The following is a 26,250-nucleotide window of genomic DNA, read 5'->3' on the forward strand; positions in this document are numbered from 1 at the left end:
TTTGTTCTAAAGAGAAAAGAGCTGATGTTTCGAGTTGAGATGACCTTGTGTCAAGCAGATAAGGAAGTGAAAATCTTCCTGCCTGTCTTCGTCCCACGGTGGATAACCTCACATTGATCCACATTATATTGTTTCTGTCAAGTATTTGCTGCCTCAGCCAGCTGCCTCTGAGCATCCTCCTCATAGCACCCACTGCCGTGTAGTTTAGCTGAGGTGAGGCATGAGACGAGGCGCTGGAGGCAGTTTCGGAGTGACTCAGGTTAAAAAGTATGTGAGGGAGGGAGGGATGATTCCAGGGAGTGAGACTGACTGCGAGCGGTGAAGGACTGGGTGAGGGAGGAAGAGACAAAGCAAATGAGGGAGAAAGAGGTGTGAAGATTGAGGGGGGGGAGATGAAGGAGGATGAGACGTGTTGAGGGATGGGGAGACGGGGTGAGGGAGATAGAGACAGGATGCATGAGGGAGAAATGGGACGATGGGGGCAGTTTCAACACAACTGAGTTTGAAATGTTGTGAGGAATGGAGGAACTCAGCGAGGGACAGAGAGACAGGGAAGGGGCAGGGTGAGGGAGAAAGAGAATGGTGAGGGGTTGAGTACCGGGGTTTCAAAGGGAGAAATGTGTAAGATGTGATGAGACAATGTGAGTGAGGGGATGTTTGAGAGCGCTGTGCCATTTCAGCCATCCCCTCTAAGGCCAGCTCATCTCTTTATTCTTCCCTTGAATACGTCCGTCAGGTGTAAACACTCAGTTAGTTTGGATTGGTCAGGTTGCAGTATTTCCATACCCAATCAGACAGCTATCATCAAAAAGACACAATGTTTCCTGGGTCTGAAAATGTGGACTGGACACAGAACGAGGATTTGAATTTGTCAGCGTTTAAATCTCCGACATTTGGGCAAATAGCAATCCAGTCTCTGATTGGCTGAAGCAGTTCCTTCGTAATCCTGCCTGTAATTGGTTGAGATGTTTAGTTAGCAAGCCCAGGCCTGATTGGCTCAGGGAGTCATTTAGCAATCCAGTCTTTGATTGGCTGAGGAGTTCAGATAGCGATCCCAATCTCTGATTTTTCTCAGGCTGTTGTTGAGCAATCCAGTCTCTGATTGGCTGAAGTGGCCAGTTTGCAATCCCGTATTTGATTGGCTGAGGCGGTCAGTTAGTGAACGCAGTCTCTGATTGGCTGAGGCAGTCATTTAGAGATCCAGGTATCTGGTTGGCTGTCAGTCAGTTTTTTTTCTTTATTCGTTGAATAATTGATATAACTGGATATTTCAGTGCAATTCTGATCTGCTCCCTGAACTTGGATTGAGTCACCACATAAATAAATGTGTTTGTGCAACAATTCAAATCCCGAAGTATGTATCCGACTTTTTGAAATGTATGTTGAGGAACAGTGATGTGAATGAATCCTTTCAATTTGATATAAATAAAAAATATAACAGATACCGACCAGAGGAGAATGAAAGCTCCAGATATGCTGAAGAGTAAAATCATTGACTTCCTTCTGCTCTCCATCTCAGGGTCTCTGTGATTATCTCCCTTACCCTGAGTCCTCAGTCCCTTTCGTACTCGACTGGTTACTAAGATATGACTGACTGTCAGGGCATTGATCAGCAGGATTAAAGCGAATGGGAGCAATGGAGTTAAAATCTGATCAAACCAGGTAAATGCGATCCATCCAAGATCAAAAAAGACACTTGTCTTTGTCATACAGAACCACTGGACATTGTTGATTATCCTATCAGGTTTCATTGTAAAGTACCAGGGGATATTTTTCACAGAGAGCAGGATGCCGGTTGTTGCCAGAACCACAGCCGCAGTTTTCCTGGTGCAATATTTAGTTTTCAGTTTCTGGCAGCGAATGGCCACAAATCGATCAAAGGAGAACGTGACGGTGAACCAGACTGAGCAGTTTGTCGCCGCAGTCTCCAGAACAACTTTAACACGACAGGAAGGGGTGAGGTCCAGAAAATTCCAGGGGAAGTAATATTTATTTATGTAGTTGAGAATGGGGTCGGTGATGATCACCAGGAGATCCGCTGCTGCCATGGCAACCAAGTAGCGAGTGGTGCAGGTGGAGAGGCCACACTTTCCCTGACTCAGGATCACAATTCCCAGGAAATTAGCTGCCAGAGAAACATGGATAAGAGCCAGGAAATTAGTGAATAAACGTTCTCTATGTCTGCAGTAAGGAGAGGATTTGACTATCAGACCAATGGAAGGGGTTCCCTGGGTGGTGTGTTATTGGAGGATTGTGTTCGAGACTAACATTACAGATTGGAAAGTAGCCAATGTAACACCATTGGTTCGTCCGGAACTGGGGAACAGGAAGCTGTGAATTCCACATTTCTCACTTTGATGGGGACTGTCTGTGAATTCTGATCATTCAAATATTTCTGAGAGGTTGGATCTCTCATCTGATCTGTTTTATAGGATTGATTCAGACTGGGCGGATTTCCCAATTAGACCCAAACTGGACAGGAATACACCAGAGAATCTCCCATCCCTTCCTGCACCCAATTATCAGAACCCATTCCGGACTGAACACTTCCCTGGGCTGGACAGCTGATGGAGTTGGATCTCACTTCAGGGTCATTCCAGTTATCCTTCCCTCTCCAAATTTCTTCCTCATTCTGTCTCCACCCCAACTTTTCTATTTCCAGATTCCTTGTTCTGCCTGTCACTCTTTCTGTTCAACTCTCTGTAGAACATAGAACATTACAGCGCAGAACAGGCCCTTCGGCCCACAATGTTGCGCCGACCAGTTAAAAAACAATGACCCTCTAACCTAAACCAATCCCTTTCCACCCATAAACCTATCCACGGATCTCTTAAACGCCCCCAAATTAGGCGCATTTACAACTGTAGCAGGCAGGGCATTCCAATCCCTCACCACCCTCTGGGTAAAGACCCCTGACATCCGTCCTATAACTACCACCCCTTAATTTAAAGCCATGCCCCCTCGTGCTAGATTTGTCTTCCCCTTTTTTCTTTATCTATCTCCTGCCAGACTCTTCCTCTCTTTCCAATTTTCTTCCACTATTACCAGACTTCTCTGCCATTCTCTGCCATCTTTCCAACATTCTCGCTCTCTCTCTCACACACTTGCACATTCATTCCATCTCTGTCTCTCCCTCTGTAACATTTCTCTCCTCCTCTCGTTTCCTCCTCGAATCTATTTCCCTCCATATTCTTTATCTCTTCCCCGTTTTTCTCTCCCTCTCTCTCTGTGTCTCTCTCTGTCTCTTGCTGTCTTTCTTTATCTCTCACTCCCTCTATGTGGATTTAAAACTAATATTTCCACAATCAGTAATGTGATTTTTCGTGATTGTAAATGGGGAGAAGGGAATATCTCATCTCTGTTTTCAAAGAAAAGTGCACAAGGGAGAGGGAAATAAGCAGAAATGTGGGCAGAGAGGACAAGTGACAAAGAGGGGTGAAGAGAGAGGGGGGTCAAGGAGAAATACCTGGATCAGAACATCCTTCATGACCCCAAATAAAAGGGACAGCAGAAGCGGGAAAAAAGGGAGGGTGAATGTGTATTGGAGACAGAGGGAAGGTCAGGCAAGTGCAGGAGGAAACCAGAGGTGCTGAGCGAGGGACTGAGAGAGGGTGGGGTACCTGGGAATGATGGACAGGGCGTAAGGGTCAACTTTCTGTCGTCCCTGGCTACAGATCAACTCACATCGCTCAGAGTGCCTGAATTATTGAGAGAAATCCTGCGAGGATAGATTGAAAGCCATGTCCTGAAAGAAAGAAGAGCCTCTTTGGAAACAGAAAGAGGGAAATGGGAAACTCCTGGAGAAGGAACAGGGGTGCAGGGAACAGGCAGGGGGGAAGATGGATGATATTTTAATTGAGGTTTCGGACATTGTCTTTCCGCAATATTCCTCATGGATCTCGGTCCCCATTTCCGATCTGTCTGCCTGATTGGGAGAAAGGGAAGTAAAGAGAGAGAGAGAGTGAATGAGGAAATCCAAAGGGGAGAGCTAGTCCCACCTGGAACCTTGCAGGACACACACATAACTTCAATGAAACAGTGAATGCACTTTAAAAAATAAACAATTCACAAACTGTAAAACACGCTTTAAGTGCTGAATTCAAAGTTCCTAAACTTGACGTAAGAAAAGAGAAGAGTTATTTCTACCTTTCTGCTGTAACTGAGGGAGGGAGATAAGAACATAAGAAATAGGAGCAGGAGTCGGCCATCCAGCCCCTCGAGCCTGCCCCACCATTCAATAAGATCATGGCTGATCTGAAGTGGATCAGTTCCACTTTCCCGCTTTCTCCCCATAACCCTTAATCCCCCTGTCTATATTAAATAAAAATCATCCAAATTTAAAAACTCATTCCACATTGCTGACTGCAGCTTGTGGGATCTTGCTGTGTAAATTGTTTTAAAAGGGTTGGCTCAGATTTTTGGAGGGAATTTCACTTTTCCAGGGGATTGAAGGGGGATTTCCAGATTATCAGAGGGTGGTGAGGTTGGGGAATATTTGGTTGGTCAATGGGATTGCTGTTGTGAGAGTGGGAGGGAGGGAGGAGGGAAGGACTGAGTCCCATCTGATTGGATGGACACTGCTGGGACTGTGAACTCTTGCTGTTCATACACTGACTCGGGGCCTTTGCTCTGCAGCAATGAGCACACTCTTCCAGGAAAGCTCACGGGCTGCAAAGTGGCTTCAAAAGTCTTGAATTTAAAAGCATTAAAGGTGTAAGATGGGAATGGAGAGGTTAACAAACCCTTTCTGTGAGGGCCTACGGGTGGCTCAAACCAATATCCCATTTCTGCTTGAAGCATCTCAGTGTGTGACTGTCAGACCAATATTCCAGCAACAATCTGCATTGTAACAATCAGATCAAACACACTTGGAGAGAAAGCATTTATCAGAAACTCTGAACTGAATTCTGAAAGTGCCACCATAACTTGAATCTTCCCATGCACAAGTTAGCTGCAGAATTTTCTAAATTAACAACAGTTTGATCACTTTTAAAACATAATCACACCAACTGCAGAGCATTCTGGATTGGCTGGATTGAAAATTCTTCAACTGTAGAATTTGGAATAAAGCTGGTGTTTGAGGCAGAGAGATAAATGTGAGGGTGAAAGGAAATTCATGGGGGAGAGGGGCATTTAGAATCATAGAAAAACTACAGCACAAACAGGCCCTTCGGCCCACAAGTTACACTGATGATATCCCTACCTACTAGGCTTACCTATAACCCTCAATCCCATTAAATCCCATGTACTCATCTAGAAGTCTTTTAAAAGACCCCAGCGAGTTCGCCTCCACCACCACCAATGGCAGCCGATTCCATTCACTCACCACCCTCTGAGTGAAAAACTTACCCCTAACATCTCCTCTGTACTTGCTTCCCTGCACCTTAAACCTGTGTCCTCTCGTAGTGACCATTTCAGCCCTGGGAAATAACCTCCGAGAATCCACCCTATCTATTCCTCTCAACATTTTATAAACCTTTATCAGGTCACCTCTCAATCTTCGTCTCTCCAGGGAGAAGAGACCTCGCTCCCTCAACCTATCCTCATAAGGCATGCCTCCCAATCCAGGCAACATCCTTGTAAATCTCCTCTGCACCCTCTCAATAGCTTCCACACCCTTCCTGTAGTGAGGCGACCAGAACTACGCACAGTACTCCAAGTGGGGTCTGACAAGGGTCTTATAAAGTTGCAGCATTACCTCCCGACTCCTAAACTCAATCCCTCGATTAATGAAGGCCAATACACCATACGCCTTCTTGACCACCTCCTCCACCTGCGAGGCCGATTTAAGAGTCCTATGGACCTGGACCCCAAGATCCTTCTGCTCCTCAACACAGCTAAGACTCCTACCCTTGATATTGTATTCCTGCATCCCATTGGTCCTGCCAAAATGGACCACTACACATTTATCTGCGTTGAAGTCCATCTGCCACTTCTCCACCCAATCTTGCATCCTATCTATGTCCCGCTGCAACTTCTGACATCCCTCCAGACTATCCACAACACCACCAACCTTCGTGTCATCGGCGAACTTACTAACCCATCCCTCCACTTCCTCATCCAGGTCATTAATGAAAATCACAAACAGCAAGGGTCCTAGAACAGATCCCTGGGGCACTCCACTGGTGACCGACCTCCATGCAGAAATATTTATTAATTTATCTTTTCTGAGATTGTGATTGTCAGATTTCTGTCTCACGGTCACTCTCTCTCTCTGTTTTCCCCACTGTTTGCCTGTCTTCTTAAAGATTAAACTGCATTGATTAGTGTCACAAGTAAACTCACATGAACACTGCAATGAAATTCCTGTGGAAATCACCCAATTGCTTGCCCAAGTACACACGTGGACGAAAGATGGGGGAGGAGAGAGTGGAGAGAGAGAGAAGAGAGAAAGTGGGGAGAGACTGAGATGAGAGAGGGCAGGAGTGAAGAGAAAGGGTAGAGTAAGGGTAAGAGCTAGCTGACCATTGTGGAGATGCGGTGGGATGGAGGGTGGTGGGGATTAGAAGCACGAGATCGCGGTGGACTGTCTGCCATTAGCAATCACTGCCCAGCTCCCCAATCATTTCCTTTTCGAAAGTGTGTTGTTGAAAATCTCCAGTCCTGAGCCAGTCTCCTGTGGAAAAGAACAACTTCTGCCCAGTTGCAGTTTCAGTCCCTTGCCTGCCCGGGGGGAGGAGGGGGTCACAATATACCCGTCCCACCCTGTTGTACATCAATAAGGAGCAGCATTTCCTGCACAACTTAACAATCTCATCGAGCACAAAACACGTGAGAGGGGAGGGGGGGGGGGGGGGTGATAACATCAAAACTTCTCAAGCTTGGAAATGGTTTGTTCTCAGTCCCAGGGTCCTGGGGGTGTTTTAGGCAGAGTGGGGTAAATTGTTGAATTTCTGGAGGGAGGGGAGGGAGGGGAGGGAGGGGAGGGAGGGGGGGTTGGTCAATGTCACCGTGTCAGTCACTGCAGCTTTCTCTCCCCCCCCAATCAATCCCTGTTCATCTTGTCAGAAATCTGCCTGGCATTCCCAATGTTATTTGTTGTTATTTTAATGGAGTGTTAGGGAAGAGGCTGGGTGTGAGGAACAGTTGCTCCCTGTTCCCTTTCACTCCTTCCAGCCGTGTCTCAGAGGTTCTGGGGCTGGAGGGGATTGTTCTGTTTCACTGGGGGGGGAGAAACCTGTTCTTTGCCCTCAAGCATTCCTGCATCGTCTGTGAATTGACCTGAATTCAAATCCTAATCCCCGGGCCCTCAGGACACACTTTGCATCTGTTTCAATCCCAAACAGTGTCCGTGTTTAACTGAATCTGATCGGTGGTTCAATAAAAACCACAGCAGCCACTGGGAAACATTAGATACAGAATGTGACTCGGGGTTCTGCCGCTCTCTCTCGCACGGTCCTCATTTGGTTTTGTTTTGATCAGGAAGGGAAGGAGAGTGAGAGAAAGAAAGGGGAAATTGAGGGTGAGAGACAGAGACAACGAAGCCAGTGAGGGGAATCGGGACATGGGGAGTGTGCCGAGTGGGGCGGTTTTGGACACTTCAATTACGTCCACAATCAGTGTTCACTGTTCTAAAGAAAGCAACCCCAGCTTAACCAGCCTGTCCTGACTGCAGACACACTCCAGTCCAGGCAACATCCTGGTCAATCTCCTTTGTGTCCCTTCCTTGGTAATCACACCCTCCGAATGAATCCACCAGAACCCCTCACAGTACTCCAGCTGAGGCCATACACTTGCATCATAACCTCCAAGCTCCGAGCTTCTATACCTTGGGAAATAAAGACACCAATCATCCCTGCCATCCGAACAAGCTGGTCATTGGAAGTTCTTGGAATCATAGAAACTGGCACGGGGACAGGCGGTTTAGCCCAAATCGTTCCATGCTGAGCAAAATGCCCATCCAAGCTAACTCAATTTGCCTGCATTCGCTCCATATCCCCTCAACCTCTCCTATCCATGTCTGGGTCAGAGTGCCTCTGAAATGTTATCAATGTCCCTGCCTTAAACACTCCCTCCGGCAGCTGATCAATAAGGAGATCACGGGTTATGGGAAGAAGGCAGGATAGTGGGAATGGGAATCATATCAGCCATGATTGAATGATGGAGCAGACACGATGGGTCAAATGGCCTAATTCTGCTAGCACGAGGGGGCATAGCTTTAAATTAAGGGGGGGGTAGTTATAGGACGGATGTCAGGGGTAGGTTCTTTACCCAGAGGGTGGTGAGGGATTGGAATGCCCTGCCTGCTGAGGTTGTAAATGTGCCTAGTTTGGGGGCGTTTAAGAGATCCGTGGATAGGTTTATGGATGAAAAGGGATTGGTTTAGGTTAGTGGGTCATTGTTTTTTAACTGGTCGGCGCAACATCGTGGGCCGAAGGGCCTGTTCTGCGCTGTAATGTTCTATGTTCTATATCTTCTGGTGGTCTTATGATTGCACAAACATACTACTCTCTTTGTAATGTGCCCATTACCTTGTTTCCTTCTTAACTTGAATTGCATTCTAGTTCTCGATTCTCCAAGCCTGTGAAAAGATTGAGTGCATCCATGCCTCTCATTATCTGATAGACCTCTGTAAGATTGCCTCTCAATCTCCTACGCTCCAAAGATAAAAGTCCCAGCTTGCCCAATCTCTCCCTATAAATCAGCCCCTTGCGTCCTGCTTACATTTTCTATATCTCTTCAGCACTCTTTCCAGTTTAATAAAACTGACAGCAAGATGACCAAAACTGAACACAACACTCTTGGTGCAGCCTAACCCGCCTCCTGTATAACTCCCCAACTATACACTCAGTACACTGACTGACCAAGGCCAGCACACCCAAAACCTTCTTCACTGCCCTATCTGTCTGTGACTCCACTTACAGAGAACCCTGCAGCCGAATTCCAAAGTCCCACTGTCCCACTCAGCTCAGCTCCTCACCGTCCCCCAGCGCTCTCTCAGGTCCCACCATTCACTGTGAAAGCACTAATTTGATTTGACTTTTGCAAAATGCAACATCTCCCTCCTGTCTGTATTGAAGTTAATTTCCCATTTCCCAGCCCACTTCATCAGCTGATCAAGTTAACGATAGGATTGGAAAGCAACAAATGTTTTATGTTTCATTTGAGTTTAAAACAGAAATTTCAAACAAATTCAAAGAACAATTGTCCAGTCACAACATCAGCAATATGACAATAAAGAAATGACACAAATCTATGAGAAAAATAATCAAGTAACGCAGTCGATGATAAGGAGAGGTCAGCATGTATTCCCAAATCAAAACCATTATTGACAGACTTTTTGAATTATTTCAATAATTATCAGTAATGAAAGATGATATTCAGATGATTGATGTCAAACACTTTAATTTTCGAAATGCCTTCAGTAAGTTCAGAGTAATCTCAGAGAAAGTCGAGTTTGAGAGCAAGCGGCAGAATGGGCACCAAGCTGGTTACAAACACAGAACACAGGGAGTGGGAGTGAACTGATTTACTCTACTGGAATGTGGGGAATGATTTTCCACAAGGATCAGCGCTGGGATCACTGTCCTACACCAATTACAGCAACAATATGGAATCAGGAAGCAAAATGATAAATTCAAAATAGTCAAACCAATCCAAACTGAGAATGAGAATGACCTTAGTGGAAGGGAACAATTAAATTCATATTAACACTGAATTCTGTTTTGCTAATTGGTTATTCCAACTGGAAACAATTCTACGGCAGCTCAGTGTCAGGATCAGAACATTGTGTTTCCCAATCACTCTGTAGAAATCAAATGTCTGAATGCTTCCGAGGAGGTTAGGGAAGCAGATAATCAGATTCTGAAACCGTTTGCGGCAATAACACAGTTTAAAAAGATCAATAACAGTTCAGGAAAAAAAGTGGAATTTATTTCTAGATTAAAAGTAATGCGAATAAATCACAAAATCTGTGAATTAAAATCAGAGAATATTGCATGTTTGTTGTTGGGTTGTTCAGATATCAGGAACGAGTTAATGCCTGGTTCTTTTCAGTACATAACTGAGCGATTGAGAAATTTTGTATCACTCATTGACAACATGGATCAGATATTCCACTCAGGAACCACAGTCAGTACAATTCCACAATGACAAATAAACCATGAAATAGTTGTTGTCTGGTGCAAGATATTTCTCTCTGCTTAATGATCCACACTCAAAGTTTATTTTATTCTTACTGCCAGTAAACATTATTCCAGAGAGTTCGCCTTCACTGAGATGAAATTCAGCAGGACACAGATTCCACTAAATTAACCTGTCAGATCCTGAGATACATACTGAGGTTTATTGTCATTTGTGGATCAGGATTAAAATCATACATATAATTCCAGACGTTTGATTTCAATGAATTACGTCGTTTCCCTGATGTGTGTATTACAGTGAGCATGAGATCAGCATGGAACATTTTCAGTCAAAGTTTAAAATCAGAGAGCCACTTACACACAGAGTTAGACAATTTCAATGGTTATAGTCACTTACCAGGAATGCCGATAATGGCAATGATCGGGAAGATTATTTTCTCAGCAACACTTATTGGATACATCTTCAGTGTAAAATCATCTCTCTCTTTGTGCTGTTCGCGGTCTCTGTGTCTGAGGTTACATATTCCCAAAGCCTTTAATATACACACTGCAAAATCACCTCGGGGACATTGAGGTAACAATATGGTTTGAAGTTAAAAAAAACGTACAAACAAACAGATTATCACATTGAGTTCAGTGATGGAAAATTAATAATGCATTTTGCAAAATAATTTATTTTTAGATTGACTTCTTTTGGAAAACTGGATTTTGCTGATCACATTTATCGACTAATAATAACAGGAAAGCTGCTGTCCACTCAAACACCATCAGTCCCATCTCTCGATCTCAGATTGTCTCAGTGATATCCATCACTGGACTGGGACATTTCAGGAATTAATTCAAACTGTTACCGTGTCTCTCTCTTTGTACCTTTTAACTGTGGACATTCAGTTTTTGATTCAAATCGATTATGTAGGAGCATAACTTGCAAAAGTTAAATTAATCAATAATCTGGAACCGTTCAAGGTGGAGAGAAAATTATTTTGCCTCTTAATCTAATGCAGCTCCTCAAACTGAAAAAAACATTGAGAGACACTGGAACTTCTCCGAAAATTAAGACGCTGAAGCAGATACAAACACATCACCCCTTCCAGCAGTGTAAAAAGAGTTAACTGTGACAACAGCCACGATATGAAGGTTGGTGGTGTTGTGGATAGTCTGGAGGGATGTCAGAAGTTGCAGCGGGACATAGATAGGATGCAAGACTGGGTGGAGAAGTGGGAGATGGACTTCAACGCGGATAAATGTGTAGTGGTCCATTTTGGCAGGACCAATGGGATGAAGGAATACAATATCAAGGGTAGGAGTCTTAGCTGTGTTGAGGATCAGAAGGATCTTGGGGTCCGGGTCCACAGGACTCTTAAATCGGCCTCGCAGGTGGAGGATGTGGTCAAGAAGGCGTATGGTGTACTGGCCTTCATTAATTGAGGGATTGAGTTTAGGAGTCGGGAGGTAATGCTGCAAATTTATAAGACCCTTGTCAGACCCCACTTGGAGTACTGTGCGCAGTTCTGGTCGCCTCACTACAGGAAGGATGTGGAAGCTATTGAGAGGGTGCAGAGGAGATTTACAAGGATGTTGCCTGGATTGGGAGGCATGCCTTATGAGGATAGGTTGAGGGAGCTCGGTCTCTTCTCCCTGGAGAGACGAAGGTTGAGAGGCGACCTGATAGAGGTTTATAAAATGTTGAGAGGAATAGATAGGGTGGATTCTCAGAGGCTATTTCCCAGGGCTGAAATGGTCGCTATGAGAGGACACAGGTTTAAGGTGCTGGGGAGCAGGTACAGAGGAGATGTCAGGGGTAAGTTTTTCACTCAGAGGGTGGTGAGTGAATGGAATCGGCTGTCGTCGGTGGTGGTGGAGGTGAACTCATTGGGGTCTTTTAAGAGACTTCTGGATGAGTACATGGGGTTTAATGGGATTGGGGGTTATAGAACATAGAACATAGAACATAGAACATTACAGCGCAGAACAGGCCCTTCGGCCCACGATGTTGCGCCGACCAGTTTTTTTTAAAAAAAACACTGACCCACTAATCTAAACCAATCCCTTTTCGTCCATAAACCTATCCACAGATCTCTTAAACGCCCCCAAACTAGGCGCATTTACAACTGCAGCAGGCAGGGCATTCCAATCCCTCACCACCCTCTGGGTAAAGAACCTACCCCTGACATCCGTCCTATAACTACCCCCCCTTAATTTAAAGCCATGCCCCCTCGTGCTAGCTTTCTCCATCCGAGGAAACAGGCTATCACTATCCACCCTATCTAAACCTCTAATCATCTTATATGTCTCTATAAGATCCCCTCTTAGCCGCCTTCTTTCCAGCGAAAACAACCCCAAATCCCTCAGCCTCTCCTCATAGGACCTCCCCTCCATACCAGGCAACATCCTGGTAAACCTCCTCTGCACCCTCTCCAAAGCCTCAACGTCCTTCCTGTAACATAGATAGTTCTATGGCCTGGTAGGTATAGATGTGATCTGCGCAACTCGTGGGCCGAAGGGCCTGTTTGTGCTGTGGTGTTCTATGTTCTATGTTCTATTACAGCCACCCCAGGCTCCAGCTGATACACAGCTTCATAACGGGAGAGAAATGTGTTGAGATGTGGTGTGCGAGAGGGAGGGAGGGAAAGAGAAAGAGAGACAATCCCGATGGTCTGAAGCTGGACAGCGTGAGGGGCTGAGGAAATGAATTGATGAGATGGAGAGGGAAAGACTGTGAGGGAGGGAAAGTGAAAAAGAAATTAGTGTGAAAGACTGAGGGGAGAGGGAGTGAGGGTGTGATGAGAGAGTGTGTGTCAGTGTGTGTTGTGAGAGAGAGACTTACGGTGTGAGAGGCAGACTATGTGTGTGCGAGTGTGTGTGTGTGTGTGAGACAGAGAGTGAGGGTGTGTGTGTTAGTGTGTGTATGTGAGTGTGTGTCTGTGTGTGTGTGTGTCTGTGAGACAGAGAGTGAGGGTGTGTGTGTTAGTGTGTGTAAGGCAGCATGTGTGTGTGTGTGTGTGTGTGCGTGTGTTAGTGTGTGTATGTGAGTGTGTGTCTGTGTGTGTGTGTGTGTGTGCGTGTGTTAGTGTGTGTATGTGAGTGTGTGTCTGTGTGTGTGTGTGTGTGTGCGTGTGTTAGTGTGTGTATGTGAGTGTGTGTGTGTGTGTGTGCGTGTGTTAGTGTGTGTATGTGAGTGTGTGTGTGTGTGTGTGTGTTAGTGTGTGTAAGGCAGCATGTGTGTGTGTGTGTGTGCGTGTGTTAGTGTGTGTATGTGAGTGTGTGTCTGTGTGTGTGTGTGTGCGTGTGTTAGTGTGTGTATGTGAGTGTGTGTGTGTGTGTGCGCGTGTGTTAGTGTGTGTATGTGAGTGTGTGTCTGTGTGTGTGTGTGTGCGTGTGTTAGTGTGTGTATGTGAGTGTGTGTGTGTGTGTGCGTGTGTTAGTGTGTGTATGTGAGTGTGTGTCTGTGTGTGTGTGTGTGCGTGTGTTAGTGTGTGTATGTGAGTGTGTGTGTGTGTGTGCGTGTGTTAGTGTGTGTATGTGAGTGTGTGTGTGTGTGTGTGTGTGTTAGTGTGTGTGTGTGTGTGTGTGTGTGTGTGTATCTGTGTGAACAAGTGGAATGCCACAGGACATTTGATTCTTTCTGATTCAAACAACATTGATGGGTCGGGCTAGTGAAGTGTTTGTGTCAGAGGGGTACCTGGGAAGTACAATGAGGTGAAGAACGGCGTGTCAGGTACATATGAACTCGTGCCAGAAACCTAGAAATCTAAAGAACCTGGTCAAACATAAATATATGTTGACAAGATCAACAGTGTCATTTGTATGGGTGGATAAGGGCTTTGAATGTAGGTTAGATGCACTAAGCTCTTAAAGAAATAATTTCCTCAGAAGGGTTTAAAAATTCATATTCTGATGTTGTGAGACCTCATGTGGAAAAGCAAAGTGTTAAATTCCAACATTCACATCAAAAACAGCAGATAATAATGATTTAGCTCATCAATCAATGTTTGTTTTCCGATATCAGTTTGAGCCTTTAAGGGATAGAAACAGGGGGAAGAGAAACCCCCAGGTGGTAAAGATAAAGGAGATTGTTTGAGAGATAATAAAGACAGTGTGCCTCCAGTTAGAAAGGAAAGGGTGGAAGAGAAATGAAATGTCTCAGATGTTTTCACTGTAATAAATTAAGCCACGGAACATCACAGTGTTTGTGTTTGAAGAGAAGCATTGGGAAGGCTGACCTGGTAAAGCCAGCAGGGATTGTTCAGATCGTAAAGAAAAGCCCAGTTGAAGCAAACAAGGTGTGAAAGAATGTACAGCCAGGTCAGGACCTTCTTGATAAGAAGGTCCATATGGAGCTTACCCCAGTCCAAAGCCACCATCTCCACATCGCGATAAGAAGGTGCCGCATCTCTTGAAAAAAGTTACTTCTTTGGGTAAAGTTTATTCATGCTTTCCAGGAGGAGAAGGAAAATAAGTTAAAATGTTAATAGGTGCAGGAGCAAATTAATCTTTGATGGTAAGAGAAGAGGAGTTCGGAAGGAATATTGCAGGAAAAATGTGAATATTTTGAATTCAGGGTGAGTCGAGTAGTGTTCCATTATATAAGGAGAGGGTGGGGAGTCCAGTGGAGAGGGTAAAGGGACAGTAGGAGGAATAGAGAGATGATCCTGTCCAGGAATACAGTTCATCTTGGGTAACGATATTGCTGGGTCACAGGTGGGAATGATGCCAACACTGGAAACTCACAAACTGAGTTGTTCAAAGGACGCACATTCTGATATTGTAACAAGATCACAAAGTCACAGGTTAAGACAAGAGGAGAAATCAAAGATGGAAAAGTTGCAATTCAATTAACAAAAATGATTTGCGACTGGATGGCTGGAAAAGAACAAGAATGAATGGAGAATGAGAGAGTTTTTTTTATTTCAGGAAAGTTGATATAGTTACAACAGAAAGATATCGAAATAAAATAGTTGTATCAGAAAGCACACATGTGAGAGGAATCTAAGAGTATACCAGGAAGTTGTTACCTTAAAAATGAAGAATTTGATATATTCAGGTGGGTGAAAGATGGGCAGAGGTCCATCATAGAACATAGAACATAGAACATTACAGCGCAGAACAGTCCCTTCGGCCCACGATGTTGCGCCGACCAGTTACAAAAACAATGACCCACTAGCCTATACCAATCCCTTTTCGTCCATAAACCTATCCAGAGATCTCTTAAACGCCCCCAAACTAGACGCATTTACAACCGCAGCAGGTGGGTGTAGAATGATATGTTATGAGTCGCAAACAAGGTACCAGTCAGAGGCCATCTGAGAGTAAGAAAAACACAAGCTAAAATTCAAAAACATTTTTATTGGTCTGGATGGCATAAAGATACAGTTAAATTTTGTCAATCATGTCACACATTCAAGCAATAGGGAAACCTCAGTGGTGGTAAAACAAGTACCCTTAATACCCAAGTCAGCATTCAGGGAACCATTAACAAAATTCATTTAACCATAGAACCATAGAAAATTACAGCTCAGAAACTGGCCTTTTGGCCCCTGTGCTGAACCATTTTTTGCCTCGTCCCACTGACCTGCACTTGGACCATATCCCTCCACACCCCTCTCATCCATGAACCCATCCAAGCTTTTCTTAAATGTTAAAAGTGACCCCGCATTTATCCGGCAGCTCATTCCACACTCCCACCACTCTCTGTGTGAAGAATTCCCCCCCCCTAATATTCCCTTTAAACTTTTCTCCTTTCACCCTTAACCCATGCCCTCTGGTTTTTTTTCTCCCCTAGCCTCAGTGGAAAAAGCCTGCTTACATTCACTCTATCGATACCCATCAAAACCTTATACACCTCGATCAAATCTCCCCTCATTCTCCAGGGAATAAAGTCCTAACCTATTCAATCTCTCTCTGTAACTCAGCTTCTCAAGTCCCGGCAACATCTTTGTGAACCTTCTCTGCACTCTTTCAACCTTATTTACATCCTTCCTGTAACTAGGTGACCAAAACTGTACACAATACTCTAAATTCAGCCTCACCAATGCCTTATACAACCTCATCATAACACTCCAACTTTTATACTCGATACTCCGATTTATAAAGGTCAATGTACCAAAAGCACTCTTTACGACTCTATCCACCTGTGACGTCACTTTTAGGGAATTCTGTACCTGTATTCCCAGATCCCTCTGTTCAACTGCACACTTCAGAGTCCTACCATTTACCCTGTACGTTCTACTTTGCTTTGTCCTTCCAAAGTGCAATACCTTGTTTAAGGTTTACTTAGATAGACACATGAGTGAAACAGGGATGGAGGGTTATAGGAGACGGTATTAAAAAGGATCAGAGCCTCGGGACGATACTGGAAATCTGATGCTACATGTGTCGATGTTTTGTCTCTTTTACTCTGTCGGTGTGTCAGTCCACCTTGTTGTCAAACGAGGGGCATGCACACGGTGGGTCATGCGTGGGCTGCTCTTGGATGTTTCGAGAGTGGCCTAGTACTTCGCGTCGTTGTGTGCGCTTAAAGCTGGACCAGCAGATGGGCACCACAACAGCTCAGTGACTATCACTGTTTGCTGTGCAGATACATGGATTTGGGCCAGTGTCTGTGGGAGTTTGCACATTCTCCCCGTGCCTGCGTGGGTTTCCTCCGGGTGCTCCACATCCCAAAGATGTGCTGTTAGGCTGATTGGTGTAACAAATTGTCCCTAAATTATTCTCCCCTGAATCTGGTTTCCAATGGGGGAACCATAAGCATAGACATGGGTCAAGGTAGGTGTAGGAAAAATACTTTGTTAAGATGGCGGTGTGGGCTCGTTGGGCTGAAGGGCCTGTTTCCCGAGCTGGGTTGTTCTTTGTTCTTTACCTCACACTTGTCTGCATTAAATTCCATTTGCCATTTTTCAGCCCATTTTTCTAGTTGGTCCAAATCCCTCTGCAAGCTTTGAAAACCTTTCTCACTGTCCGCTACACCTCCAATCTTTGTATCATCAGCAAATTTGCTGAACCACCCCAGTTGTCTCCCCCAGTTGTCTGTGTGTGTGTGAGTGTGTGTGTGTGCGTGTGCGCATGTGTGTGTGTGTGTGTGTCTGTGATTGTGTTGTGTGTTCTCTCACCCCAGTTGTCTCCCTCTCTCTCACCCCAGTTGTCTCTCTCTCTCTCTCAACCCAGTTGTCTCCCTCTCTCTCACCCCAGTTGTCTCCCACTCTCTCACCCCAGTTGTCTCCCTCTCTCTCACCCCAGTTGTCTCTTTCCTCTTGGACTCTCCCCTCAATTTCTTTCGCCAAGTGTTTTCAAATCTTGTCTATGAAAACCCTGAACACAATCCTCCCGCTCGACTGTTTAATCTGAGCTTAGCAGCGGGTCATTTGGAGGGAGCTTACTTCCCTCCAAACACCATTCCTCTCACACTGTCTGCTTCCCATCATCACACCCTCACTTCCTCCCCCTCTATCTTTCTCTCTGCCTTCCTTTTCTCATTCTTCTTCTCTCAGAGAGTCAATCTTCCTCTCTCACTATTATTAATTCATTTCTCCAGCCTCTCCCTCTATCTAGTTTCAGCCCATCTCACACATAGAACATAGAACATAGAACACTACAGCACAAACAGGCCCTTCGGCCCACAAGTTGCGCCGATCACATCTGAGTGCCCCAGGGATCTGTTCTAGGACCCTTGCTGTTTGTCATTTTCATAAATGACCTGGATGAGGAAGTGGAGGGATGGGTAAGTAAGTTCGCTGATGACACTAAGGTCTGTGGTGTTGTGGATGGTCTGGAAGGATGTCAAAAGTTGCAGCAGGACATAAATAGGATGCAGGACTGGGCGGAGAAGTGGCAGATGGACTTCAACGCGGATAAATGCGTAGTCGTCCATTTTGGCAGAACCAACGGGATGAACGAGTACACTATCAAGGGCAGGAGTCTGAGTAGTGTTGAGGAGCAGAAGGATCTTGGGGTCTGGGTCCACAGGACTCTTAAATCGGCCTCGCAGGTGGAGGAGGTGGTCAAGAAGGCGTATGGTGTACTGGCCTTCATTAATCGAGGGATTGAGTTTAGGAGTCGGGAGGTAATGCTGCAACTTTATAAGACCCTTGTCAGGCCTCATTTGGAGTACTGTGCGCAGTTCTGGTCGCCTCACTATAGGAAAGATGTAGAAGCTATTGAAAGGGTACAGAGGAGATTTACAAGGATGTTGCCTGGACTGGGAGGCATGCCTTATGAAGTTAGGTTGAGGGAGCTGGGACTCTTTTCCCTGGAGAGACGAAGGTTGAGAGGCGACCTGATAGAGGTTTATAAAATGTTGAGAGGAATAGATAGGGTGGATTCTCAGAGGCTATTTCCCCGGGCTGAAATGGTCGCTACGAGAGGACACAGGTTTAAGGTGCGGGGAGGAAAGTACAGAAGTGATGTTAGGGGTAAGTTTTTCACTCAGAGGGTGGTGAGTGAATGGAATCGGCTGCCGTCAGTGGTGGTGGAGGCGAACTCGCTGGGGTCTTTTAAAAGACTTCTGGATGAGTATATGGGGTTTTATGGGATTGGGGGTTATAGATAGGTGTTGATGTGATCGGCGCAACTCGTGGGCCGAAGGGCCTGTTTGTGCTGTAGTGTTCTATGTTCTATGTTCTATAACTACCAGGCCATAGAACTATCTGTAACTCCCAATCCCATTAGATCCCATTTACTCATCCAGAAGTCCTTCAAAAGACCCCAGCGAGTTCGCCTTTACCAACATCGACGGCAGCCGATTCCACTCACTCACCACCCTCTGAGTGAAAAACTTACCCCTGACATCTCCTCTGTACCTGCTCCCCAGCACCTTAAACCTGTGTCCTCTCATAGCGACCATTTCAGCCCTGGGAAAAAGCCTCCGAGAATCCACCCTATCTATTCCTCTCAACATCTTATAAACCTCTATCAGGTCGCCTCTCAACCTTCATCTCTCCAGGGAGGAGAGTCCCAGCTCCCTCAACCTATCTTCATAAGGCATGCCTCCCAATCCAGGCAACATTCTTGTAAATCTCCTCTGCACCCTCTCAATAGCTTCCACATCCTTCCTGTAATGAGGCGACCAGAACTGCGCTCAGTACTCCAAGTGGGGTCTGACAAGGGTCTTATAAAGTTGCAGCATTACCTCCCGACTCCTAAACTCAATCCCTCGATTAATGAAGGCCAGTACACCATACACCTTCTTAACCACATCCTCCACCTGCGAGGCTGATTTAAGAGTCCTATGGACACGGACCCCAAGATCCTTCTGCTCCTCAACACAGCTAAGACTCCTACCCTTGATAGTGTACTCCTTCATCCCATTGGTCCTGCCAAAATGGACCACTACACATTTATCCGCGTTGAAATCCATCTGCCACTTCTCCGCCCAGTCTTGCGGCAACTTCTGACATCCCTCCAGACCATCCACAACATCTCCTACCTTCGTATCATCGGCGAACTTACCAACCCATCCCTCCACTTCCTCATCCAGGTCATTTATGAAAATGACAAACAGCAAGGGTCCCAGAACAGATCCCTGGGGCATTCTACTGGTGACCGACCTCCATGCAGAAAAAGACCCATCCACAACCACTCTCTGCCTTCTGCAGGCAAGCCAGTTCTGGATCCACAAGGCCAAAGCCCCCTGGATCCCATGCCCTCTCACCTTCTCAAGAAGTCTTGCATGGGGGACCTTATCTTCTCTCTCTCAATCCACATCTCAACACATTCACATTCTCTCCCCGTGTGAGGTTGCGTATCAAATGTGGGGCCATTAACAGCTGGAGCATTAGTTCTGACAGTTCAATCTGGTTTGCACTGCTCAAAGAGATGATGTGTTTGTATTTACTGCAGGGTTTGAATTTGCTGAGATTTCCCTTTGTTTCTAAATGTTTTCTCAGTTTGAGAAGCTCCATTAGATTAGGGGTCAAATAATTTTCTTTGCAGATTAAATAGTTCCAGATTATTGATTAACAGAATTTTGCAATTTATGCTCATCCAAAACCCACTTTCATCAGATAACTGTCCACAAAGAACACACTGGGAGAGACACAGTAACTTAATTACTGAAATGTCCCAGTCCAGTGATGGATATCACTGAGACAATCTGAGATCGAGAGATGGGACTGATGGTGTTTGAGTGGACAGCAGCTTTCCTGTTATTACTAGTCGATAAATGTGATTCACAAACTCCAGTGTTATCTCAATGCTCCTGAGGTGAGTCTACACTGTATAAATTAAAGGCTTTGGGAATATGTAACCTCAGAGTTTAAGACAGAGGGACCGCCAGCAACACGGAATGAACCAATCGAGTGACACTGAAAATGGTTCTTTCAAATCAAATGTCAGTGAGAATAATCTACCAAATCTTTCTCATTCTTGATTTTCCTGGTAGGTGACTCTAACCACTGAAATTGTGTAAATCTGTGTGTGAGCGGCTCTCTGATTTTAAACTCTGACTGAAAATGTTCCATTCTGATTTCGTCCTCACTGAAACTCAGGCATCAGATGAACATTCATTTAAATCAGACGGGTTGCAATATCTCTGTGGTTTTAATAGTTTTAGTCCAAAACAAAAAAGAATCTACTGTAAAGAACTCGCCATCTCACTGATCAATGAAGTTATTGTATTTGAAGGAATTTTTGTATTGGACTTCAGTGAAATAATGTTTTGTGAGAGTAAGAATAAAATTAAGTTTGAGTGTGAATCAGTAAGCTGAATGAAATATCTGACAAAAATGAACAAGTATTGCATTTTCTATCGGTCAGTGTAAAATTGGTCTGATTGTAGTTCTTTTACCTGATGGGACTCGCTGAGCTAAGTATCCATCTGTTTCTGTCGCTATCTGTCCATGTGGAATTGTATTGTATTTGGGAAAAGAACTGGAATAAACTGGTTCGATTTGAAATATGTATTTTTTAAACTGATGAATGAGATCTCCATTCCATGGAGCTGTCGTTTATTTTTGGAATAATCTGAATCAGTTTGGTTTTGTTTTAATGATATTTGGTGTGCAGTGTAAGATGTGAAATTTCTCAACAGCTCGGATTTGTATTGTAAAGAAACAGGCGTCAGCTCACTCTGCACATTTAAACAACCCAATAACAAACATACACTATTCTGGGATTTGTTTTCAAAAACATTATGATTTGTTCATATTCCTATGAATCTTGAAATGAACTTGATTTGTTTTATTCTGAATGTTATGGTTCTTTTTAAACTGTATCGCTCCTTAAAATGATTTGTGAATTTGGTCACTTGAAAGACTAAACTCCTGGAAAGCATTCAGACACTTGTTTAGAGTGATTGAGAAATATAATTTTCATCAAAATGCAGCAACTGACACTGAGCTGTCAAATTAATTTCTCATTCAACTGCCCAATTTGCACGTTTATAATTTATTATTAATGTGTTATTGTATTTATTTGTATTCTTCCACTATGGCCATTCTCATTCTCAAATGTTGGAAGTATCATTTAGCTCTCGATTCCATATTGTTAGGTAGGTGGTGAAGGACAGTGATCCCAGCACTGATCCTTGTGAAAAAACACCTTCTAACAATCTGAGTAACTCATTTCAATCCTCCTCCATGTGTTGTGTCTTTGTAGTCAGCTTGTTGTCCATTCTGCTTCTTCTCGCTAACTCTAATTACACTGAGTCTGTGAGGTCTTAATTTACTGAAGGTATTTAGAAACTCAAAGTGTTTGACATCGATCATATTAATCCATCTATCATTCCTGATAATTGCTAAATAATTTAATGGAATCTGTCAAGAATTGTCGTAATTTTGGGATTCGTGCTGACAAATCTTTATCATAGACTGTGTTATTTGATGTATTTTTACTCTCACAGTTTATCTGTTTTCATATAATTGTGACTGGGCAATTGCTCTTTGGAATTGTTTTATTTTCTGTTTTAAACACAAGAATAACCTAAACCATCCATTGCTTTCCAACCCTGTGTTTAATTTCTGATGGTCACCTCGTTAAGCATGATAATTGTCTTTATTCACCGAGATATAGAAGATAGGAGCAGGGATGATGGAGCTGTGTAAAACATTCATCTGGCTTTAACTCCTGCTCTCTCTGAAATAATGTTCCGTGGCAGTAAGAATAAAATCAACATTTGCACGTTGATCACTAACCAGAGAGGGACAACTATCACCAGTGAACAGGTACTGCAGGATGTCCCTGTTAATGTGGAACAGCAATGATTGTCATTCTTTCGCCAGTGAAATATCTGTTTGTGGCACTATCGGTCCAGATGGAATTGTTTGGAAAAAGAACTGGATTGAAATAAATTGGTTCTAATTTGAAAAAATGCTTTTTTTTTAAATTGTTGAATGAGAACTCCATTCCATGAAACTGTGTCTATCTTTTAACTTTTGAATGGTTTGGAAATAGGGGATTTTCACAGGGGATTTTCACTGTAACTTAATTGCAGCTGATTTGTGATGGTAATAAAAACATTTTCAAAAAAGTCAGAATAGTTTGGCTTTGTTTTAAAGCTGTTTGTGTTCAGTTTGTGATGTGAAATTACTCGATAGCTCTGATTGGATTGTAAATAAACTGGTGACAGCTAGTTCCGTGGTGTGGCAGCACGGTAACACAGTGGTTAGCACTGCTACTTCAGGGTCCTGGGTTCGAGTCCCGGCTCGGGTCACTGTCTGTGTGGAGTTTGCACATTCTCCTCGTGTCTGCGTGGGTTTCCTCCGGGTGCTCCGGTTTCCTCCCACAGTCCAAAGATGTGTGGGTTAGGTTGAATGGCCATGCTAAGAAACTGCCCCTTAGTGCCCAGGGATGTGTAGGTTAGAGGGATTAGTGGGTATAATATGTAGGGATATGGGAGTAGGACCTGGGTGGGAATGTGTTGGGTGCAGACTCGATGGGCTGAAGGGCCTCTTTCTGCACTGTAGGGTTCCATGATTCTATGATTCACAGAATCTCATAATCGTACAGCATACAAAAACCTTTTTCGCCTATCGCATCTGCACCAACACGTGTGAAACATCTGAACTCCCAACAAATGACAGATGAACTTGGATTGGTACTTGGAAATATGATGTTGTTATTGCACGGACTTTGTTGAAAGAGGGACAGGATTGGCAGCTAAACATTTCCAGGATTTAGATGCTTCAGGCAGGATAGAGGAGGATGTAAAAGGCCAGGGGGTGGGGGTGGGGGAGGGTGGGGATTGGAAGTGGCAGGAGTTTCATTATTGGTCAAGGAGAATATCAGAGTTGTACTGAGGGATGACACCTCAGAGGGTTCTGGCAGCGATACAATATGGGTAGAGCTCAGGAATAGGAAGGGAATAGTCATAATTTTAGGGGTTTACTGCAGGCCCCTCAACAGCCAATGGGAGATAGAGGAGCAAATATGCAGGCTGATTTTGGAAAGATGAAATAAAACAGAGTTGTTGCGGTGGGTGATCTGAACTTTTCCTATATTGACTGGGACTCACTTACTGCTTGTGGCTTGAATGAGACAGAATTTGTCAGGAGCGTCCAGGAGGGTTTCTTCAAACAGTTTGTAAATAGCCCAGCTGGGGAAGGAGTCACATTAGACCTGGTATTGGGGAACTGAGTCCAGCCAGGTGATCGAGGTTTCAGTAGGACAGCATTTCGGGAACAGTGATCATTGGCACCCAGGTTGATAAGGTTGTTAAGAAGGCGTACGGTGTGTTAGCTTTTATTGGTAGAGGGATTGAATTTCGGAGCCGTGAGATCATGTTACAACTGTACAAAACTCTGGTGCGGCCGCACTTGGAGTATTGCGTACAGTTCTGGTCCCCACATTATAAGAAAAATGTGGAGGCATTGGAAAGGGTGCAGAGGAGGTTTACCAGGATGTTGCCTGGTATGGTGGGAAGGTCTGATGAGGAAAGGCTGAGGGACTTGAGGTTATTTTCATTGGAGAGAAGAAGGTTAAGAGGAGACCTGATTGAGGCATACAAGATGATCAGAGGGTTAGATAGGGTGGACAGTGAGAGCCTTTTACCTCAGATGGTGATGGCTAACACGAGGAGACATAGCTTTAAATTGAGGGGTGGTAATTATAGGACGGATGTCAGAGGTAGGTTCTTTCCTCAGAGGGTAGTAAGGACATGGAATGCCCTGCCTGCAGCAGTTGTGGACTCGCCAACTTTAAGGGCATTCAAATGGTCTGTGGATAGGCATATGGATAACATTGGAATAGTTTAGGTTAGAGGGTCATTAGATTGGTTCCACTGGTCGGCACAACATCGAGGTCTGAAGGGCCTGTACTGCGCTGGAATGTTCTATGATCTATAATTCTACAAGTTTTAAGATGCTTGTGGGGAAGGACAAGAGTGGTCCTTGGGTAAGAGTGTTAAACTGGGGGAAGAGTAACTACAGGCAGGATCTGGAGAGTGCAGATTGGGGGCTGTTTGAGAGTAAATCAACATCCAACATGTTACAGTCTTTCAAATGACTGTTGATTGGAATTCAGGACCAGCATGCATCTGTGAAGATGAAGGAAAAGTGTCGCAATATCCGGAATTCTGGATAATGAGGAATATTATTAGCCTTGTCAAAAAAAAATGAAGCATTCATAAGGTCTAAAAGGCTTAGGGCAGGTGAAGCCCTTGAGAATTATAAAGAATATAGGAAGGAACTTAAGGACGAAGTTCGGAGATCTAAGAAGGGGTCGTGAAAAGTCCTTGGCAAACAGGATTAAGGACAATCCTGAGGCATTTCATCTGTAAGTAAAGAGCAAGAGGGTAGATATGGAAGGGGTTTGTCCACTCAAGGAGAGTGGAATGAATCTATGTGTGGAAACTGAGGAAATGGGTGAGATGCTAAAGAAATACATTGTGTCAGTATTCACCATCAACCCACAGAAAATTACAGCTCAGAAACAGGCCTTTTGGCCCTTCTTGTCTGTGCCCAACCATTTTCTGCCTCGTCCCACTGACCTGCACTTGGACCATATCCCTCCACACTCCTCTCATCCATGAACCCATCCAAGTTTTTCTTAAATGTTAAAAGTGACCCCGCATTTATCCAGCAGCTCATTCCACACTCCCACCACTCTCTGTGTGAAGAAGCCCCCCCTAATATTCCCTTTAAACTTTTCTCCTTTCACCCTTAACCCATGCCCTCTGGTTTTTTTTCTCCCCTAGCCTCAGTGGAAAAAGCCTGCTTACATTCACTCTATCGATACCCATCAAAATCTTATACACCTCTATCAAATCTCCCCTCATTCTCCAGGGAATAAAGTCCGAACCTATTCAATCTCTCAGCTTCTCAAGTCCCGGCAACATCCTTGTGAACCTTCTCTGCACTCTTTCAACCTTATTTACATCCTTCCTGTAACTAGGTGACCAAAACTGTACACCATACTCTAAATTCGGCCTCACCAATGCCTTATACAACCTCACCGTAACATTCCAACTTTTATACTCGATACTCCGATTTACAAAGGCCAATGTACCAAAAGCACTCTTTACGACCCTATCCACCAGTGATGTCACTTTTAGGGAATTCTGTACCTGTATTCCCAGATCCCTCTGTTCAACTGCACTCTTCAGAGTCCTACCATTTACCCTGTACGTTCTACTTTGGTTTGTCCTTCCAATACCTCACACTTGTCTGCGTTAAATTCCATTTGCCATTTTTCAGCCCATTTTTCTAGTTGGTCCAAATCCCTATGCAAGCTTTGAAAACCTTCCTCACTGTCCACTACACCTCCAATCTTTGTATCATCAGCAAATTTGCTGATCCAATTTACCACATTATCATCCAGATCATTGATATAGATGACAAACAACAATGGACCCAACACCGATCCCTGCGGCACACCACTAGTCACAGGCCTCCACTCAGAGAAGCAATCCTCCACATCCACTCTCTGGCTTCTTCCATTGAGTCAGTGTCTAATCCAATTTACAACCTCCCCATGTATACCAAAGAGAAGGACTTGGTCACTGAGGAACCTAGGATGTGTAGATATTCTGGGTCATGTCGATACCAAAATTGAGGAGTGTTGGATATCTTAAAAAAATATTCAGGTGGATAAATCCCCAGGGCCTGATGGGATCTGCTACAGAAAATCGAGGGAGACAAATCTGGGGCTCTGACAAAAACCTTTGTATTCTCATTGGCTGTGGGTGAAGTTCCAGAGGACTGGAGGACAGCCAATGTTGTTCCATTGTTTAAGGACAGCA

At 44.4% G+C, this 26,250-nt stretch overlaps 1 protein-coding gene across 2 annotated transcripts; it reads right to left on the reverse strand.

The window, feature by feature from the left end:
• Positions 1-1,054: 1,054 nt before the first annotated feature.
• LOC145354625 (putative G-protein coupled receptor 139) lies at positions 1,055-10,772 on the reverse strand. Of its 2 annotated transcripts, none has more exons than XM_080206054.1 (2): positions 10,480-10,772; positions 1,055-2,125 (listed from the first exon to the last, which is right to left on the reverse strand). In XM_080206054.1, the coding sequence occupies exons 1-2, from the start codon at positions 10,541-10,543 to the stop codon at positions 1,224-1,226; spliced, it is 966 nt and encodes a 321-aa protein (XP_080062180.1). In that variant the 5' UTR covers positions 10,544-10,772; the 3' UTR covers positions 1,055-1,223. The 2 variants fall into 2 exon arrangements, 1 of the variants encoding a protein (XP_080062180.1); XR_013888889.1 differs by lacking the exon at positions 1,055-2,125 and adding an exon at positions 4,974-5,050.
• Between the last annotated feature and the right edge of the window lie 15,478 nt (positions 10,773-26,250).

The sequence above is a fragment of the Carcharhinus amblyrhynchos genome, chromosome 18 (genome assembly GCF_965287045.1).
Source record: "Carcharhinus amblyrhynchos chromosome 18, sCarAmb.v2.hapA, whole genome shotgun sequence".
NCBI classification, from domain to species: Eukaryota; Metazoa; Chordata; class Chondrichthyes; order Carcharhiniformes; family Carcharhinidae; genus Carcharhinus; species Carcharhinus amblyrhynchos.

Excerpts from the sequence above, each read along its gene's own strand:
- LOC145354625 (XM_080206054.1), bottom strand. The coding sequence starts at position 10,543 with ATGTATCCAATAAGTGTTGCTGAGAAAATAATCTTCCCGATCATTGCC. Across the intron at positions 2,126-10,479 it reads TGCCATTATCGGCATTCCTG|CTAATTTCCTGGGAATTGTG; the intron begins GTAAGTGACTAT and ends TTTCTCTGGCAG.